Here is a 21,108-nt window from a genome sequence, read left to right as displayed (position 1 = left end):
AAACTGTGGGTCCCATGGTGGCTTTAATTTTCTAATTCAAAGCTGACAACATTCATGATTTATGAGAATCTAACAAAACGGATGCCTAAAGTCATGTCCATAAAGACTACACAGGTCTATAATGAACATAATTAACTTTCATTATGAATGAAATTGAACGAATAATTGAATGAATGCATTTCTTTTATTTATTTTTGAACAGGGACAGTGTACATTTTGAGACTAAAATATCAGATTATCAGATTATCTGCTTCAATGTGATGTTTATGATTCCTCATAGGAAGCTTAAACTTAAATTTCTCAATTTCTCATCATCTTCATTTGCTAGACACATGAAACAAACGCCATGATCATATAAATGCTTCCAAAATATTGGTTTTCCATCGATTCATATGTTTGAGTTTAAACATTATGGCCCCTATCGTTGCATCAGCCTTTAAACTGCGCTGAGCGCCCGGCAGCGCTGATCAGTGGGCGTGGACCAGCCCACTCGATATCTTGGTGTTGGTGCTACATGCAGCCTAAAGCATTACAACCACGCCTTTTAAGCGTAAAATTATGCACTGTCTGGTCATTGGGTAAGTGCAGTAAACGAAGCACATGCTTCACTTTTCAGCTCCAATTCCACGAGAAATCCAGTAAAACCAGACAAGCCAAGCGCTCTGCTCCCCCCCCCCCCTCCCTTCATCCCGTCTGTCTGTCTCCATATATAAGCTATTATTCCATATTATTATGCTTATCAAACCAATCTAACTGCAGTTTAAATACTGCAAGCATGTAAATACCCTACACTATAGCAAGATCAAAGTGAAAAGAATGTTCTAAACGCATCAGCTAGAAAAATATAGCCTATCCCTATATGATGAGATTAATTAGATTGGTGAAAGTTTGTCCAGAAAGATATCGTTTTCTCTCCCCTGCTGCAGAGGTAGGATGATGCACATAAATATAGCCTACATTATGTAAAGTCATTGCAGAAATGTGTTTTTATTGTAAAACTAAAATGTGAAGTAGAGCCAATTTATTGGAGCTGACATCACAGTAGGACATGACAGTAGAACCGCGTTACACTGTCACTCATCTAAATCACGTTAAATCTACAAGGGATATATATAGCCCCAATATGACATAGATGTTTCACATAGGGTGGTGTTCTATGTCATATTGGGTGATTTGGGTGGCCTGCTCACAGCTAAATGCGGTCTCGCTGAGTCCACTTCTAGTTGAGAGTTGATTTGACTTAAGTTAATGCCAGTGCTTTGCGTTCCCTGTTCTTTGCTTTCTTTGCTCTGGGTGCTGGCAGAAGAGTTATGCCTGATGAGCTTGCAGAAGGCTTTCCTGAAGGTCGGTGATCTTGCTGTGAAGAAGATGAATATCTGAAAACCCTGGAGAGTGAGCGGGAAGAAATTGGTTAGACCCACTCTTATTTTATTATTGCTGTCGTTCAGGGGTTCCCAAACTTTTCAGACCATACCACTATGCTAACCTGACACTGCTGCCAGAAGGGGGCGGTATGTACCAAACCAAATTTCCCAGGGACCACTTCCCTTTTTCTACCATGAAATAAAATTAGCTGATTTTAACCATGAAATAGCATACAATGATAATGTGTACAATAAGCACACTGCTGGAAAAGGAAAGGGAAAAAGCAAACAACTGTAATCGAAGGAATACAATGTATTGTTGTTAATGTAAACCAAATAAAAATTAAGTAAAAAAAAAAAAAGGCTATCAGAAAAACAAACATTTTCAAAGGGGTCCTCTTTTTCACAGAATAGAGAAAAATCCAGCACTCCAAATGTCCTTTCACAGGTGCCTGACTCAGCACAACGCTGAGGAAGGCCTGAGGAAGGCCTGAGGAAGGCCTGAGGAAGGCCTGAGGAAGGCCTGAGGAAGGCCTGAGGAAGGCCTTTGGCTGAAACATTCGTTGCTGCTGCCCGGTTTGAGGAACTATTAAAACCTGTGAAGGGACATTTGGAGTGCTGGCTTTTTCTCTATTCTGTGAAAAAGAGGACCCCTTTGAAAATGTTTGTTTTTCTGACCTCGCCAAAATTTCGCTTAACTTGTTGCCACCTTCCTAGCATGACATGGTTGGCACCAAGTGATACCTTAGGTCTTCATACCAGAAACTTCACTCTGGCTTTAAAACTGAGCCCGCTACAGCCATAGATTTTTCTTTTAAGAATTGTGATATTTCCAGAATATCGCAAGGCCATTTAGCGTTTTATAAGTAATCAATCAAATCTTAAAATCAATTCTAAAACTAACCAGAAGCCAATGCGAGGTAAGTAACTTTGTACCACAAAGTGGCTGTGTTCTTGTAACCTACCTGTGTGGTGGTACAGAGGCAGAAGACAATGCTTAAGATGAGGTGGACCACTCCCTGCTCTTGGCTGGTACTGAGCACCATGTAGCCCAGTATCCAGGAAAGGCCCAGTAACACAGCCACTGAAAAACTATGGAGGAACTTCTTCCCCAAAGACGTCTGCTTTGTACTGCACAACAGAAAGAGTATAGGTGATTGGACGTTATTCTCTGGAGTCAAACATTGCAGATAAATACATGTAAAGGTTGATACTGTATGATGGCTGAATACTGAATGAAAAATACTAAAACTATGACTACATGACTACTAGCGACAGTTACTTACTGTGGCCTTCCTTTTTAATATTTATGTTCCCTCTAGCTTATATCATCAGAAGACAGCATTGATTATATCTATGCTGATGACACTCAAGTATATTTACTTGTAACCAAATTTGTGACACATTAATATAACTAGTGCAGTGCCCCTTCCCTTCCCACATCACCCATCCTCCCCCTGCAGCGCTTCCCCCCAATTGGACGAATTGCATGAAAGTCGAAAATGCACTTTCTCCAGTCCCCAGCAGTGCACACAGCATGTTTGAAGTCGATCAGACAAACGTTTCTCGAGACACATGAAAGCCATGTTCTGATTGGTCGAATTGCACAAAATTTGTCACTGCACATTCTGGGGTCCCCAGCAGCACCCCAGCAGTTTGAAGTCAATCGGACGAACGGTACTCAAAATAAACCATTGTTTGTGTTGCCAGTAGGTGGCGATATGAGCACGTTTACGAATTGCTGTTGTGGAGCAAAACTGGTTGTTAGCGCTGTCAATAATAATCATCATCATCATCATCATCATCATCATCATAATCAGACAGGTGAAACTCAGCAGCGAACTTGCTTGAGTGACATCACTGATGACATCATCACTGATGCGGTGACATCATCAGTGGGAAGCAGAGAAGGGATGCTGATGAAGTCACAATGGCTCTGTGAGTGTGAAGGCCTAAAAACAAAATACCGCTACACGCTCTGTGAGCGGAGAGTTGTGAAGGCAGGGGTGTTTAGTAGGGCGTGAGGTAGTTTAGGTGTGTGTGTGTGTGTGTGTGTGTGTGTGTGTGTGTGTGTGTGTGTGTGGTTGTGCGAGTGTGTGTTAGGGGTTTAGATTGTAAGTTGATTGTCTGATCCATACTGGGAGCAGAATGTGGCGTTAATGCTCCGATAAGCTGGATGCTCTCGCCGTAAGACGATGGGAAGAAGAGGAGGAAGAAGAAGAAGAAGAGACCTAAGAGGACCAGAAGGGCAGGATGGAGACAGTGGGTGGATGAATCCAGAGGGAGGCGGTGAGGTAATGTGGCGGTTGCCAGCTGCCATAAAACACCAGCAAGAAGAAGACCCTCTGTGAGCAGATTTTCTTCTCCTTTTGCACCAGATTCATTCCAGACCCCTGAAAAGTGTTTTGGCAAATTTTGGAGGCGATTGGAGCCATGGCTAGGAAGATAAATGTGCTCAAACGAACGGATGGACAGACAGACATTTCGCAATTAATATAGTAAGTGCCTGTAGGCTATGCGATTAATTTGTCTGATACAGCACATTTTTTTTAATCTTTTGTGTAACTTCTGACTATAAACACTTGATTTGCTGTCTAAGATTGTGTGCATAACCTTGTGTCTAACTGGACTGTATGATCTTTTCCAGTTTAATAGGCTTAGGTCTAAATACAGTCAGTCTTCAGCTCATTGGAACACACGCATGCATAATGTTGGGTTGGCCAAGGGAAAAACAGTGGCCCTCCTTGTGTAGCAGTATAGCAGTATCTCTGCAAACTACGGCACACACCTTTGGCACGCAAAGGCTTCACCAATGGCACACTAGTGCAGAGTAGCAATAAGTGCGCAAGAGTGTGTAAGATCAAAATAAAATCCAACCATTTTTAAAAAATTAAAAATGGTTGCAGGAGTACAAAAGTTGCAGTTAAACTTTAAGCTCCAACATTACCTGTTTAGGTTGGGATTTGTTCTGCATGTCTTTATTGCAAAGAAACACAAGAGTACAGCATTGTAGATGAGGACCAGGCCAACTGGAAGAACGAACCCCCAAAACATTGGTTTCCTAAAGTCAAACCGCCCGTCGCTGTCCAGAGCTGCAAGCCAGCAACTTGAGGGTACAGAAATAAAATAGTGATAATACTGTACAATTAGTAAGAGTTCTATGATTCTGAGTGAGCGACACCAACATTTACAGCTGATGTTTTAAATCCTGAAACATTTTTCTCATATCAAACTCCACTGTAGCTGCTGGAAATATCTGGACATCACGTGATCTTTAAAATCACAAAGTGAAAAGGAAAAACATACCAACATCTATAATAAAGGCAAACATTTGCACTTTTAGCACTTTTAAGGCCCTTTTTGGCAATGCTTGATGTGTCCAAAGGTAAGAAGCTATTTGTTAGAACAGAAGAGACGAGTGCAGAGAGGCAATAAAATACTGTCATTGACCCACAATTCCTCTTGTCTGTATCCCAAAGGCGCGTCGACCCTGTAGGTAGCTCCTAGTGTGATCGCCACGATAAGGGCTGGTACTCCTAAAATAACACAGCAAGGAAATCAAACAAAGTTACATGTGGCTTGAATTAAATATATAAAAAAAACAATTCTTATATTCTCTAAATAAAATAAGCAACTTGAAGTTGGAGCATGTTTCACACACGTGAACACCAAAGTGTGTGAAGCTTCAACAAGCTACTTTTTAAATAAACAAGCTATAAAGTATCAGTTTGTTTTCATGCGTGTTACATTGTACTACTGTATGCTCTGTATTCTGTCAAGGGAAGCAATAAACCAAGAAACAACCCCATGAGTCTTGCTCACCTTGTCAACCATTCCAAATACTGCGACCCAACAAACCCACTCTTTATTAAATGAAATACCCTTAAATTTGAAGATTTAGTTGAGCTCAGAACCTCCATTATACTTTACAAGGCACATAATAACCGTCTTCCCAACTGCATTCAGAAATTGTTTTCACCCCGAGTCAGCCGGTACGAACTAAGGGGAACCTGCATGTTCAAACAAATGAGAGTAAGAACAAACTTTAAAAGTAGATGCATCTCTGTCAAAGGTGTACAACTATGGAATAGTCTCTGCGATGAGTTAAAATTGTGCAATTCTATATGTAAATTCAAAAAAATGTTTAAACTAAGAGTACTTAAAGGGATAGTTCGGTTTGTTTGAAGTGGGGTCCTATCAGCTAGTCAGATACACTAACTTAATTAGGTACAGTGTTCTTGAAGCGGAGCGCAGCGTCGAACGAGATCCGGCACCCAGAGCAGCAGCATCACCAGCTTTTTCTCTCTAAGTCCTGGGGGTCAACAACTAAACAAAAAAACGTAATTTACCCACCTAAAACAACGCCCACCTAAACAAATCGATATCCGTGTACATGCACGCTCTATTTTGACAATTTTCAGCGCTTTACTTTTCCGCAAAACAGCAGTTTCATTCGGCACTGCTTTTTCTCCCAACCGTACAACTACCGTATTCCTCCGCTAAAAGCCAGCACACAGCCGCAGCACTGGATTACTCCGCAGTTATTTGGGGGTAGGCTATTTTATTTCTCCCGGTTTGAAGACACAACAAATAGAATACACGGACGAAAATATGAGTGATTTTGATAGCGAGGATGATATGCCATTCACCTTGGTGACAAGAGGATATAATTATGAACCAGAGAGAATACAGAAGAGGAACTTTTGCAGAGAGTGAAGTGAACAGGCAGAGAGATGCGCCTCCTGTTTAAATGCCTGGGTGCCCTGGCTGCAGACCTTTTTCACCATTCCCAGGATAAATTGTGGAAAACATCCCAGACCAGAGAGGCCAGGTGACTTGTTGTCTCTAAAGTAAGTCAGTGTTTTATCTCTCTTCTAAGCCTTCCTGTTTTGTAAACCGCGGCTCTGTGCTCTGTGCTGGCTTTTAGCGGAGGAATACAGTAGTTGTACGGTTGGGAGAAAAAGCAGTGCCGAATGAAACTGCTGTTTTGCGGAAAAGTAAAGCGCTGAAAATGGTCAAAATAGAGCGTGCATGTACACGGATGTCGATTTGTTTAGGTGGGCGTTATTTTAGGTGTTTTAGGTGGCTAAATTACATTTTAGTTGTTGACCCCCCGTACTTACAGAGAAAAGGCTGGTTTGGCTGCTGCGCTGAGTGCGCGGTCTCGTTCCACAATGCGCACTCACTCCTGAACACTGTACCTAATTAAGTTAGTGTATCTCACTAGCTGATAGGACCCCACTTCAAACAAACCAAACTATCCCTTTAACAAATACAAAACCCTAGTACAATCAAGTACTTAAAAGCTATCATTAGGGCTTCTAAGCTCTATTGAAAACTTTCCTTCTCGCTGTCAACTGATTCTTGCAACTATCTTATTTTTTGTTTTTGATTTTTGATGTAATGAAATGTAAAAAAGGGTAGGCATTCATAAGCTGCGGCTTCAGCCTACACCTTTTCGGTCTCCTATATGTAAACGCACATTATTACTGTAATGCATTTATGTGAAATTGACAAACTGACTGAAATAAATTATTTACTTACTTACTTACTAAATTATTTACTTACTTACCTTCACAGTATTCACTTTTCAATGCAGCTTTTATATACAGTATAACAGTTACTTGAAACAAGGGGAATTGCCAACATTCTTGTTTCAGTTTCAGTTTATTTGTACACTAGTTGATATGACAAAACAATAAAATGTAATTAATTGTGCTGAAGAAGAAAGAGTTATAGTTTATAGTTATAGTTTTTATGCCTCCGCCGGCGATAGCCAGGCCGGAGGCATTATGGTTTTGGGATGTCGAAACCATAAAAGTTGTCCGAAACCATAAAAGTCTGATGTTCGTTATCGCGATATCTCAGGAACACCTTGATGGAATTTCTTCAAATTTGCCTCAAACTTCCACTTCTACTCAAGGAGGAACTGATTAGATTTTGGTGGTCAAAGGTCAAAGTTCAAGGTCACTGTGACCTCACGACCTCTAATTTTATGCTCATTAATGCGATATATCTCAAGGTCACTTCAAGGTCACTGTGACCTCACAAATATGCATTTTCTTGCTCGTTAACGCGATATCTCAGGAATGCCTTGATGGAATTTTGGTTCATTTGGCTCAAAAGTCCACTTGGACTCGAGGATGAACTGATTACATTTTGGTGGTCAAAGGTCAAGGTCACTGTGACCTCACAAACGCCATTTTCAAGCTCGGTAATGCCATATCTCAGTAACGCCTTGACGGAATTTCTGCACAAGTCTGGACAGACGGATGTCGTTCTAGTTTGAAAACGGAATAATGATCTGCCATTGTGGCTCCTGAGGTTGAGGAATAAACTACCAGTACTTGATTGTATCTCTACAACAATCAGTTTTTTATGCATTAATGCATCTCTGTTGAGAATGCAAAAATTAAAAGCATTCATTTCACACAGAAACACATTATTATCAAAAGAAAAACACACAAATTGATTGTTTTCTGCGGTACCACTGTGCGCTTAAACTTCAATCCTTTCAAATATTTGAATGTTGAATCTCTTACCCCATCCAATCGTAATGCTGAGGGGGGTGAAGGCAGGTGGAAGACTCCGGCGTATTTTGTGGATGAGAAGCATCAACTGCGTGCCGAACACAGCGTTCCACACAAAGGTCGCCAGCAGGAAGAAGTGGAGAAGAGCCGTCACTGCCGTGCAGGGTCCCTCATCTGGCTCAACATGGACGTCTGAATCAGGGATGGTGGTCTGGGTGTTGGTGGCTTCCACCTGGGTGCTGCTGGCTTCATTTGGGTTGTTGACTCCAGAGAGGAAGATGATGCTGAAGGCCAGCAGACTGATGCAGATACTCACCAGCACAATAGTGGAGTTCTGGTTTCGAGCTTTTCCTTGAAAACTAAAGAAGATGAAAAGCAATCCTTAAAGGCTATTTCTGTTTACTTTGAACCTGGCTCTTATTTAGCTATCATTTAGCATCATAAAGATTGTCTTTATGTCTTGAACATTTTGTAACTTGCTTTACTGTAGTGAGCTTTACGTAGCTCCATTTTGTCAGGAACGCTGCTGTCTACTACACACCCAAAATGTCCAAAATGGCAAAAAAGGTGTCACGGTGGCTCATTCTCACGACAGATAGCCTATAACTTCAATAAATACCATCATTCCATAGGAATTCAGAAAACACAATTTAAACACACAGAATGACACGTCAGAGGGAGGGAAGGAGACTGGTGAAGGTATGAAGTGCGAACACACACACTCTCCACGGCATAGAGACGTCATTACGCACACGTTTTATCTGTTGTTTACATCAAGATTATGCCGCTCAGATATGGCTCATAGATAGACCAGCATAATATTATGTTTTATAATAAACATTGAAAATAATCACAGTCACACAGTTATTCTACCCTTTATCTAGAGCAAGGCATTACAATAAAATATAACTTTTGTGTTATAAATTGGATATTTAAAACATTCATTTTTGGCTATGGCCACTAGGGGGTTCTGTGCACCCCCTGAACCAACCATAGGAACCAACGCAAACTTCACCCATGGGGGTATGTCTCGCCATGCTGTCAGTGTCTATAGTGCCCAGGTGGGCTATCGCTTGAAAAGGGCCTTTGTGTGTGGAGTTTGCATGCTCTCCCCATGCTCGCCTCAACATGAACCTTCCCACTAAAAACATGCAGAGTTTGGCATAACACTGGTTGGTTCATACAATCACACGGGAACCATGTCGTAAGATGATTTCTGCCTTCAGATCTGCTCTGGTTTCTACACTTGTTTGAGAAATGAGGGCCATTTTGTGCAGATCCAGCGTTGTGCAACACCAGGCAGGCAGTGACACAATCTAATCACATTTGTGCATGTGGAGGAAAAGAAGGTGTGTCCTGTCTTACCTTTCCGTAATGCGGTGAATGATTGTTATTGTCAAGCCAATGATAGAGAAAGATAGTCCAATGATGGAGATATAGCTCAGGGCTTCTGCATATTTGTAATTCTCCCTGAATATCTGTTGGAGAAACAAACCCAGAGGACAGAATCAAACAGTGATTTCTCTACACATTAATGTTTCTTTTGTATTTGTCAAAATCCTATTTTTCATCACAAGCTAAATTCAGGTCAGGCAGGCAGGCAGACAGTCAGTCAGTCAGTCAGTCAGTCAGGTAATGCTTAGTCCACATCTTCTGCTGTCCTGCAAACCTTAATGGTAACGGCTTCCGATAAGGAAGCGATCGGGGAGATGGAGGGCTGGAGATGAGAGGGTCACTAATACGGCAGGACGGAGACGATCTCCTCCACCAGAAGAATGGAGGAGGAGAGGAGAGAAGAATGATTGTGGTCATGGATGAGTGGAGGAAGAAGGAGAAAAAGTCCCAGGTTCCAGATTCCAAAGAGTCACCATTTGAAAGGTGTTTGAGAAGAGAGGCCGAGAGGCGAAATGTTTGAGGAAGGGATGAAGACTGGAATCTCGTTGAGGTGGGACTTTACTTTGGGGGGTGCAGTGAACCTCCATTTCCCTGACCGCTTCCTTATTGGGAGCGGTGCTTGTAAGATGTGCAGGGCAGACATGTCCGCACCTCGACACTGCACCTTCGACAACTTGCCGACATTTTTAATAGTTCAAATTTGGCTGGGTGGTTAACACGTTCACTGCCGTGGACGAGATATCTCGTCAAGCAGAAACCAACGCTTGACTGCCGTGGACGAGATATCTCGTCAAAAAAAAAAAAAAAAAAATTGACGGTGGGACATGGATCAAACCCTTTTACATCTCCTAGAAAAATATGGGAGCTATTGAATGTGTTTAACCTATTTTACCGACCCACTAAGTGGCGACAGTGCTCTCCAGACGAGAGAAAGCCAAGCAAAGACAGCAGCGTGAGGAAGCCATTCTCATGAAAATGGATTGGCGAAAACGCTTTCGCTTTCGCGCTGGGAGCTGGCGGTGGGGGATTGCAAATTTGCATAATAGATTACGGGTGGAACACACTTTGAAACACCGGCAGAAAGCCCAGAATCGCACGCAGCTTCATTCCAGCTGAGCTCACAACCGAAAACGAACGAGCCCCATCCAGACTCGCCCAAAGAGCGGCCGCCAGCAGCCAGGCAGCACAGACAGCAGAAACTCACTTGTGACACGCCCGCTGCAGAGCCACGGAGGGAGGAGGAGAACACACATGGAGGGAGGAGTTTGAAGGAGAGGGGGGTGGGGGTGGTGTTATGGAGGAAATTACTGTTCAGAACGTTTAGATGTCTGATGTGTTACTGATGCCAAAAATAAATGGTTAAAGTGACTGTTCTATCGAATTTCACAAAAAGGCATTTATCTCAACTTTCCTTTTCAGATGCTGAAACCATGCTGTATTCAACTGCTAATGCCTACATAACTACTAACTCTACAAACTAACTCTTTTAGACAGAGAAAGCACACATTCTATTAGTTCTTTTGAGATATTTTGTGTTCACAAATTCCTAGCAGAAAATAATCCTCGGCTCTTGAAAGATGAGCCAGAATCCTCAAAAAAACCCTTGGCAGAAGCTACCTACAGTAAAAAAAAACTGTTGGCAGTGAATGTGTTAATAACACGTTTCTGTGGAGTGACAAACTCAGAACACATTTATTTTTGTTTCAGACGGACTTCACTTTTTTCCCCGTTACCAGCATTCCAATATTAAAACAAAATCATATTTCTCAGTTTATGGTTGTCCTATCTGTAACAGGGTTTTTTTTAAAGAAAAAAGAAAACAAAAACAAAAACATTTTAACCTCATTTTGAAAGACATTGCCACAATAGAGCCACAGCACTTTACCATGAGTGCAGCGAAGTTAGTGGTGTGGTTACAGAAACATCGTGGAACTCCACCCACTGCGTTGCCCTTGGTGCAGCCATGAGTGCTCCAGTCACCCAGGCTGTAGTCCCAGAACACACAGGCGTAGTCATACAGCTTTGCATTGGTGTTGATCTAAAACATCAACAACAACAATAAATAAATGTTGTCGAGTTCTGCAACATAAGCGCTTTACAATCAGTAGATAGTCTACATTCACCCATTCATACACCGATGGCGGCAGGCTGCCACGCAGGGTGCCTACACACCATCGGGAGCAAGGAGGGTTAAGTGTCTTGCCCAAGGACACAGCGACAGCAGCTGGGAGGGAGCGGGGATCGAACCGCCAACCCTTGCATCATTGGCCGACCCGCTCTACCTCCTGAGCTAAAGCCGCCCCAAGATCAAGTCAAGGATACCATGGCTCAGACATTTGAGATGAAACTCACTGATACAACTTTCAATGAAAACTTCATGGTACTAGTAAACTCCACGCTGTCTTTGCCACTATCAAATTGTTTGCCTCCATAAGATCCCACCATCCCTCTTCAAATTTGTGTAATGCTAATAACGTACAGTACAGGTATTTCACATTTATGAATTTGAAAACACTACTGTGATGGTATCTGCCCATACATCACGCTAAACCTGACGGCAAGTTATATGAACGAGCAGTGTACAGACCAGGTCAAGGCCGTAAACGTTGGTAAGGCTCAGATGATGTACAAATGTAAAATGATGTAAAATATACAAATTGTCATGATGTAAATGTGCTGACAGCTTAGTTATCTTACTGTGGGTGTGAACAGCATTTCCACATGTTGTGGCACCACAGCACGGTCGTGACCTTTGACACTGGCCGACAGGACCCTGATGGAGGTGGACTTCTGTCTCCTGTAGAGCCGGGACCTGAAGAAACCATCGTTCTGGTAGAGAACAAAACCCACGGAGATGTTTGATGGCTTTCGCTGTCCAGCCACAGCATCTTCAGATGCAAGAAATCAGACAGAGAGAAAGAAAGGTAAATGATTATTAGTACAGTAGTATTTGTAGTAGTAAGTAATAGTAGTGATAGTTGATGTTGTAGCTGTAGTGGTGGTGGTTGTCATAATATTGCAAGCAGATTCCTGAGCTGCATTTGGTGTCATTCTGAATGATGTTTGAAGGTTTTCAAAACAAAACAATTACCAAATGGTGGACACCATTATTTTTTTTAATGTGGAAGTTATGCTAGAGCCCAAATTGTTCATGATCAGATACAGTACACATGTGTACAAAGTTTCACAACACTTTGACTGAAGGTTCATTCACACCGACCTATTAAAGTTTTTCGCTGGCATCGAGTTTACATACAAAGTCAATGCAAAGGAGCGATTGAGCGTATATTCGCCCGGGAGAAAAATCGATGGGCGTCTGAGCGACAGAGACAGAGCGAAAATTTGCTCGTCGCCCGAGATGAAATATCCCAACTCGAGCGAAATTTCACTGCCAACAGTCGCTTGCTGCTTAACGCTGATTGGCTGCCGTAACCCCGGAGTATTTATTAATTCTTGCATCGGGGGATTAAACGCAAACAACACCACTGTGGGTGTTGTTTGCGTTTTCATCCTGTCTAACGTTAGAGCTGTGTGCTGCTGGTTTCTGTCTAACGTTAGAGCTGTGTGCTGCTTGTTTCTGTCTAACGTTAGAGCTCTGTGCTGCTGGTTTCTGTCTAACGTTAGAGCTGTGTGCTGCTGGTTTCTGTCTAACGTTAGAGCTGTGTGCTGCTGGTTTCTGTCTAACATTAGAGCTGTGTGCTGCTGGTTTCTGTCTAACATTAGAGATGTGTGCTGCTGGTTTCTGTCTAACGTTAGAGCTGTGTGCTGCTGGTTTCTGTCTAACATTAGAGCTGTGTGCTGCTGGTTTCTGTCTAACATTAGAGCTGTGTGCTGCTTGTTTCTGTCTAACGTTAGAGCTGTATGCTGCTTGTTTCTGTCTAACATTAGAGATGTGTGCTGCTGGTTTCTGTCTAACGTTAGAGCTGTGTGCTGCTGGTTTCTGTCTAACGTTAGAGCTGTGTGCTGCTGGTTTCTGTCTAATGTTAGAGCTGTGTGCTGCTGGTTTCTGTCTAATGTTAGAGCTGTGTGCTGCTTGTTTCTGTCTAATGTTAGAGCTGTGTGCTGCTGGTTTCTGTCTAACATTAGAGCTGTGCTGCTTGTTTCTGTCTAACATTAGAGCTGTGTGCTGCTTGTTTCTGTCTAACATTAGAGCTGTGATGCTTGTTTCTGTCTAACATTAGAGATGTGTGCTGCTTGTTTCTGTCTAACGTTAGAGCTGTGCTGCTTGTTTCTTGACAGTGAAGATCTCTCTCGTTTCTCAAGCTTTGAAGATATCAAAAACATCTTTAAACCTGCCAAACTTGGGCTGTTGAAAGATGTAGTTTCCTCGAATGGGCTTGAGTTGCATGAGGTCGCCTCATTGCTACATGATGCACGTGGTCCTGAACTGAATTTACCCTTGTTAAAGTCTGAAATGTATTTTTTGCAGTGTGAGGATGGTTTGTGCAATGTGGATGAGAAAGTTGTGACTTTTTCGACTTGAAAATAGAGGGAAAACTCACCGGGGGGGAATCGTATGTATACCAGGACGTCGGCTACGGACCCAGTTTCCACCACAATTTCTGAAGTATTGGTGTTGAGCTGAATTCGGTCTGCCACGAAACTGCAAGTAGATCCTAAACATTGGGAATCAGAATTAGTATTATTATTACCATAACCTTTATTTATATTACATTACTAGGGGTGACCCCGAATAGTCGATGATTCAACACTTTATTCTAAGGAGCCTGATTCGACGGCCAATCTCACAGTCGAATCGTGTGGTTATGAAACCAGGATTATTCCATTCTGGCTATATGGGGGCTGGATGTTAGATTTTCCATAGAAGTCCTTGGTTTCTCCAAATAAATCATGATATATAGCCTATTTTGGAAGGTATTTATAAATATCTGTCTATTAATACCGTAAAACATAAATCAGCCGGGTAGTCTGACAATTTCAAGCACACAGGATAGTTAAATGGCTTTTAAGGATAGTTTGTTAGGGTAAGTTAGTTAAGTACATACAAGTGCCTGGGCGGCGAGTAGGTGGCGATATTTGACAATTTAGCAGGACCCCAGTCAAACTTTATTTAACGTTAGTTTTGTTGGGAAAGCTGAGCTTTGGATGAACTTTTGCTCCACCACCTGCAGCAGAGGGGGCAAGGCTGACTGGAGGAGAGGAGACTCCTAGTCAATTAAAATGCTATTCACCTAAGTTTTTCTATATATATTCTGTGTGCACTGAAGTCACAATGTTATATTAGGAGCATGGATTGAATTATATAATTGAAATGCAGTATGTTGACAAATGAAGGATTTTTCAGTAGCATGATGAAACATGGAAAGTTGAAAAAGCATAATGTACTGACTGAGGGTTGTGAAGATGTGACAATCGATGACTAACTGAGTTTAATGCTGCTTTTAAAGTGTGGTAAATGTAATCTTGGCTGTATATTACATGTGAAATGTTTAAAGATGGGCTAGGGTGAGGAGTAGTGTGATATCATGGGCTGATTAGAATTGAACTGCGCACATCAGCGCACACACAAACATGATGGCTGAATCATCATAGATGGGCAGGGATGATATCATGCAGATAGACAGTGTTGCTTCCAATTAGAGGTTAGGTCTCCGTGACCCAGCAAAACCCTCGATGAGAACCAGATAAAAGGAGCGGACCTCACAGCTATTTTGCTCTCCTGCCCAGGCAGGGAGCCAGACGGGAGAACCGTCACTTAGATGGAATTGTCTCGGCTCCACCAGGGAATGTGAAGACGCAGACAGGCTCTGATTTATCTATCGCAGGGATAATAGCCTAAGTTAGGGAGAAAACGAAAACGAAAAAGCCAAGACCCAGTGGCTCCAATGACTACAGGCCGGTAGCTTTGACGTCCCACATCATGAAGACCCTGGAGAAACTCGTCCTGGAGCAGCTCAGGCCTATGGTCAAACCATCCCTTGACCCCCTCCAGTTCGCCTACCAGCCCCGACTGGGAGTGGAGGATGCGGTCATCTACCTTACCAACCGCGCCTACGCCCACCTTGACAACCCGGCCAGCACTGTGAGAGTCATGTTCTTTGACTTCTCCAGTGCTTTCAACACCATCAGGCCGGCTCTACTGGGTGAGAAGCTGACAGCGATGCGAGTGGATGCCCCCCTGGTGGCCTGGATTGTGGACTACCTGTCTGGCAGACCACAGTATGTGCGCCTGAAGAACTGTGTGTCAGACAGAGTGGTCAGCAATACGGGAGCACCACAGGGGACGGTCTCTCCCTTCTTCTTCACCATCTACACTATGGACTTCACCTACCAGACAGAGTCTTGCCACCTTCAGAAGTTCTCTGATGACTCTGCGATAGTGGGATGTATCAAAGATGGTGACGATGACGAGTATCGGGATGTGGTGGCCAACTTTGTCACATGGTGTGAGCTGAACCACCTGCAGCTCAACGTGTCAAAGACAAAGGAGCTGGTGGTGGACCTGAGGAGGGTCAAGGCTCCGGTGACCCCTGTCTCAATCCACGGGGTCAGTGTTGACATAGTGGAGGATTACAAGTACCTTGGAGTGTACATTGACAATAAACTAGACTGGGCTAAGAACTCTGATGCACTCTACAAGAAGGGGCAAAGCCGTCTCTACTTTCTGAGATGGCTGAGGTCCTTCAACGTCTGCCGAACCATGCTGAGGATGTTCTACGAGTCGGTAGTGGCTAGTGCCATGCTATTGTGTGCTGGGGCAGCAGGCTGAAGGCAGCGGATGCCAACAGACTCAACAAACTGATCCGTAAGGCCAGGGACATTGTGGGGCTGGACCTGGGCTCTCTGACTGCGGTGTCAGAGAAGAGAACGTTGTCCAGGCTACGCTCCATCATGAACAATGACTCGCACCCACTCCACGACGTGCTAGTCAAACACAGGAGTACGTTCAGTGAGAGACTGTTTCCACCTAGATGCAATACGGAGAGGCACAGGAAATCATTCCTGTCTGTGGCCATTGGTCTATTTAATGCCTCTCTTAAAAGAGCACCTCGGAGACGCTCAGTCTCCCTGAGACTGAGCCAGCCGATAGGTTAACTGTGCCTGGCTGAGCCACATGTAACGTATAGGGCAAGCCGACAATATAAATCACGTGCAATAGGTGCAATATGTCATGTGCAATATGTCAGGTGCAATAATGATAATGTCCTTCATGTCCTTCATGTCTGTTTTGACTTAATGCCATCAGGAAAGCGCTTTAGACAGCCTGCCTGCAAAACAAACAGAAGGAAGTTTGGTTTTGTTCCAGAGGCCATTCGACTGGTGAACAGCCACAGTACAAGAAATGGTCAGTTTATCTAGACTAAGTCTGTACCTTGACCTTTTGATTTGAACCCTTGAACAAGTCTAATATGCACTTGGATTGTATTGACTGAATTTAATTTGTATTGATCTGACACCTATATTCCTTTGTGGTGTTGGATACATTGTAATCAGGGATCTTGCTTTATCAGTGCCATTTATTGTATTTATTGTCTTGTTTTTTGTATTGTTTTTGGATGTGTACAAAGTACAGCTTGTTTGCAGTATTCATGCCTTAAATTGCCCCTTGCGGGACTAATAAAGTTTTTTGAATTGAATTGAATTAATTGACACGCAATGTATACTATACTTACTCTACGTATTTGTATTTTGCTACTTAGACATTCTACTTATTTTTTGCTTTTTGCTTCTATCGCATTTACTAGTTATTTATGCTATGTTGTGTTTTTCTGCTTATTTGCTTAATATTGCATTGACTACGGTTTATTTTTTTTTTATTTTATGCTATGTGTGTTCTGTGAGCGAGCTACTGTAACTTGTCCCAATTTCCCCCCGGGGATCATTAAAGTCTTTCTGATTCTGATTCTGATTCTGAAAAGACTCGCTATCAAACGAGGTGAAACTGAATGGTAGGGTGAATTACAAAATAGACAGACAGGTTCTTATTAATCAGCAATCACAGGGAAATAGCAAATAGATAGGAAAACAATGAAATGTCATTTAAGCCAAGAGTGATGCTTAAATAGGGAATGTATAATGAACACCATGTTGAAAAATAAGGTAATGTATATTGGACAATGATGTCATGTGTGTTGGACAAAATGTACTGGACAATGATTTGTATGCTTAATAAGGAAAAGTGTAAACTTATATAAAACCTATAAAACCCCAGGATTTTTATTTATTTATTTTTCTTCTTCAAAACATTTTTGAGAAGGGTCCACAAATCCTATAAGGTAGGGTTAAGAGGCATGATTTTGGGTTCAGCTAGCCTCCTCCATGCATGTAGAAAGGACAGAATGATCTCGGGCTTCAGCTCATTCGCAAAATATGTAGCCTACTGGGTGATTCTACTATATAGGTTAGTCAATTCTTTCACCCTGGAGGGAAAAAGTGCCGTCAGGCCACCTGTATCGGTAGACTGCCCACCCGATGCTCGGGGAGGAGGGGATAGAGGTCCTAGATTAAGACTTGGAGGTATACAAAGGATTAACATGTTGTTACTCATCGGGGAACTTACATGCATGCCTTTGCTCTGGGTATTTCTAGTCATATGGGATAGCCTCTATTAGGTAGAGATCCGCTGGTTATCACGATTTCTCACCTCCGTGATTTATGAGTGCTCCGATGACGCTATTCTAACTCTCAGGGGAGGGGTCATAGGTCAGAGGTCGCTCGCGAATCATCACAGTTTTCATTGTGAATTAGAAAATGGCCGGGGGGCCACTCTGCACCCTATCACGGGCCGCATCTGGCCCCCGGGCTGCAAGTTGATTATTACTGCATTACATCATTTAGCTGACGCTTTTGTCCAAAGCACTTACAATAGTACATTTTGTCAACAGTACAGTAGTTAAACTAACTGCATCACAGGCTTCTTCACCTAAGACTTTCAAAAGGAATAAGTAACATTTGTTGATTTTGAAGTGTAAGAAGGTTAGTTCGGGAAGCGTTACTTCAAGAAGGGTCCAGGTGTAAGGGGCGTAGTGGAGGGTCAATGCAAGAAAACACGGTTTACCCACCTCTTTGAAATGAGGCAAAGACTTTACTCACCTACAGCATTTTGAGATCAACTGTATCAATCAATGAGGGGAAACAAGGTGGGTAAACTACTCACCTTGGATAGTTTCCCCTCCTGTATTTACCACTACTCCCCTGGGTGTAACACCTAACCCCACATATTTATAAACAGGGAAATTGATGGAGCATGCACATTCTTTTCCATTTTGAGAGACTTAAGTGTGATGTGATTGGCTGCTATAGGACAGTTAGCTCACCTTTGAACAAAGTGAACTGGACTCCCTGTGTGTTTTCAGCAGGGATTTGGGCCGACTGGATGACCAGGTTGGGCTGGACCACCTGAGACTGAGATGTGTTCAGATCCACACTTTGCTTCACAGAGAGCTGCTCCAGCGTCACTGTGAGGCTGGGCGCGGGAATAGTGGACACATGCATAAGACACATAATACAGGCGCACACAGACATGGCGTGGTCTTTATCACAAAATTACAACATGTAATGTTTGAATTATTGCCTACTAAATGTCTGCACAGGCCTGAAATTTAAAGTGGTGTTGAACTTTGGCCTATCTTATATAGTGACAAGTCATGGGTGGAGCGCCAATCACCTGCCATTCAGATTGACGCTGCTCTGAGCAGCTTTTAGCATAAGGTGAGAACCCTCGTTATCACTCGTAAAACCTGGGTTGTTGCACAACCCTAACGTTTTATCTAGTGGGCAAGCCCACCCCCTTTCCTCTGATGACGCAGAAGTGAATTGAAAAGCTGTAGTTCCTCGAATGGCCACTAGGAATCGGGGGCAGTAGGCATTCCCCCCATGTTAAAATGCCTGACTTTGTAAAAGGATTAAACATCTTTCCAGTGAGGGGCAAAACATGGTTTTGGTCTATATAGCTAATTTCACCTTTTCTTAACATCTTTAGGGGGGTCATTCTTTATATAACTCGCCTGTTTGGAGTAAAATAGATGATAGAAAAGGGGGTGATTGACAGATCGCCTGTCCAGTGACAGCAGGCGGAGCTGCGGCTCTGGGGAAACTCTCATCTCACGTGAGGTGCGAAAGGACTCAACCCATTCCCTCCCACTCTGCTGATGAAAAATCAAGATGGTGACGGCCAACGTTTGAACTCCGCCAAGGAGAAGAAATTTTATGGGATATACTGCATCCATATTATTTATCTCTATGGTTTTATCACGGATAAAGTTACGCAAACCAAGATACTACCAAAGTTCAACATCATTTTAAACCCTAGCCTAGCTCAACTCGTACCTGTGATTTTCAAGCACAGGCGGTACACTGGAATCCAGCAACTGGCTGACTGTAGCTATTGCTGCCACCCTAACTCTCTGTAACACAACCATTAGCATAGGAGGATAGATCAGAACAGATAGAAAGAACTGTAGTCTCATAAAAATACAGTTGAAGAGTTCATTTCCAAACCAATATCAGCTTAAAAAACTATTACTTGATCAAGTCGGCATCTCTGAAATTGAGAATTCAGGCTGTAAAAGTGTTATCCTTTAGGAAGCTTGGTCTTGTAACACAAGTCAAATCCAAATTGCGCAATAGATGCAGGCAAAGTTAAATAAATCTGTTTCCCCAGCAGATGGTGTTACATGATATGTTGCAATAGCGCCACCATCGGGTCGACATTGCATGGGGGTCTGGCCTTACCTGAGTAGTGGGGGGCCATAGGAACCCACCTGCCGAATGTGGTTCCTCTGGGGCTCATGGTTTCTGAGGTACACATACTTTTAGTGGAGAAAAATAATCCTAACAAATACATTAGGGTTCCATCACCATGGTAGCCTGGGAACCTGACGAATCTGCAAGCTCAATCTTTATTTGCTCTGGCAGATGGATTTGCATTTGCGAAATTGGTCTGGCGATGTCAGGCTAGCAGTAGGAGTTTTCAGGGTAGGAGTTAGCCGCTCTTGAACCCCTAATAATGTGCAGGGGTCTGCCCCTTGTTTGATGCAGTGGTGGAAGAGGTGTTTCATACCTGTGTGGCGTTAGGAGACAGGAGGAGTGTGTTGGCGATCTCGACTGCAGCGATGACGTCTTCTGCCATCAGTTTATCAGGTCTGGAGGTCAGGATTTGAGTGCTGGCCGCTAACATCTCTAAATCAGCAGCTGGGCTGGTAAGCTGAGAGATGAACGATATTTGTTTTATTTAGAGATGTGCAAAAATTACCCTTCTTAACAAGTGATGTATTCTCATATTGAATCTTAAAATCACATTTTCCTTAAAACCTAAAAAAGATATTTGCTTTTGCCAGTAGATGGCCATTAACAGTACAGGTTAAGCAAGATGGTATTTGAGGTTTTAAGGGAGGAGAGCCTGTGTTCTCACAGCTTGTTGTATGTTCCTGAGCGTCAGGTCACACTGGAGAACTTGTAGCTCATCGAAACTCTGTAATCCTCTCTGGTTTGAACATCTTGCTGAGGCCTTCGGTGTGCCAGCTAGACAGGAAGGTGACGTGTTGGACACAAAGACATGCCAATGAATCATCAATATGGGTAAAAGAACCTGATATTCTAAACAAATCATCATTTCAGCAGAGAAGATCTGAAAAGTAAAACTATTTATGGATAGATAGATTATAGGTAGATTAACAGGTGAATGAATGGATAAGTGGATAGACAGATAGATAGACAGATAGACAGACAGATAGATAGATAGATAAATAGATAGATAGATAGATAGATAGATAGATAGATAGATAGATAGATAGATAGATAGATAGATAAGTGGAAGGAATCTCTTGCGCTACAGCCCGTCCACAAAGGGAGGTCGG

At 42.8% G+C, this 21,108-nt stretch overlaps 1 protein-coding gene across 1 annotated transcript; it reads right to left on the bottom strand.

Moving 5' to 3' along the window:
• Nucleotides 1–757: 757 nt before the first annotated feature.
• LOC310793492 (adhesion G-protein coupled receptor G7-like) lies at nucleotides 758–20,756 on the bottom strand. Its single transcript, XM_083655294.1, has 12 exons — nucleotides 20,664–20,756; nucleotides 20,313–20,456; nucleotides 19,580–19,656; nucleotides 18,568–18,716; nucleotides 11,987–12,177; nucleotides 11,175–11,327; nucleotides 9,260–9,372; nucleotides 7,907–8,253; nucleotides 4,819–4,900; nucleotides 4,312–4,470; nucleotides 2,330–2,495; nucleotides 758–1,385 (listed from the first exon to the last, which is right to left on the bottom strand). Exons 2-12 carry the CDS (start codon nucleotides 20,427–20,429, stop codon nucleotides 1,155–1,157), a joined length of 1,785 nt encoding a protein of 594 aa, XP_083511420.1. The 5' UTR covers nucleotides 20,430–20,456; nucleotides 20,664–20,756; the 3' UTR covers nucleotides 758–1,154.
• Between the last annotated feature and the right edge of the window lie 352 nt (nucleotides 20,757–21,108).

The sequence above is a fragment of the Poromitra crassiceps genome (assembly GCF_964638095.1).
Source record: "Poromitra crassiceps genome assembly, chromosome: 19".
In the NCBI taxonomy this organism is placed as follows: domain Eukaryota; kingdom Metazoa; phylum Chordata; class Actinopteri; order Beryciformes; family Melamphaidae; genus Poromitra; species Poromitra crassiceps.
This window is presented reverse-complemented; position numbering and strand designations above follow the sequence as displayed.

Coding starts and splice junctions, on each gene's coding strand:
- LOC310793492 (XM_083655294.1), bottom strand. CDS start 20,429: ATGTTAGCGGCCAGCACTCAAATCCTGACCTCCAGACCTGATAAACTG. Junction 18,717..19,579: donor CCTGTGCTTGAAAATCACAG/GTACGAGTTGAG, acceptor TCCCGCGCCCAG/CCTCACAGTGACGCTGGAGC. Junction 2,496..4,311: donor ACAAATCCCAACCTAAACAG/GTAATGTTGGAG, acceptor TCTGTTGTGCAG/TACAAAGCAGACGTCTTTGG.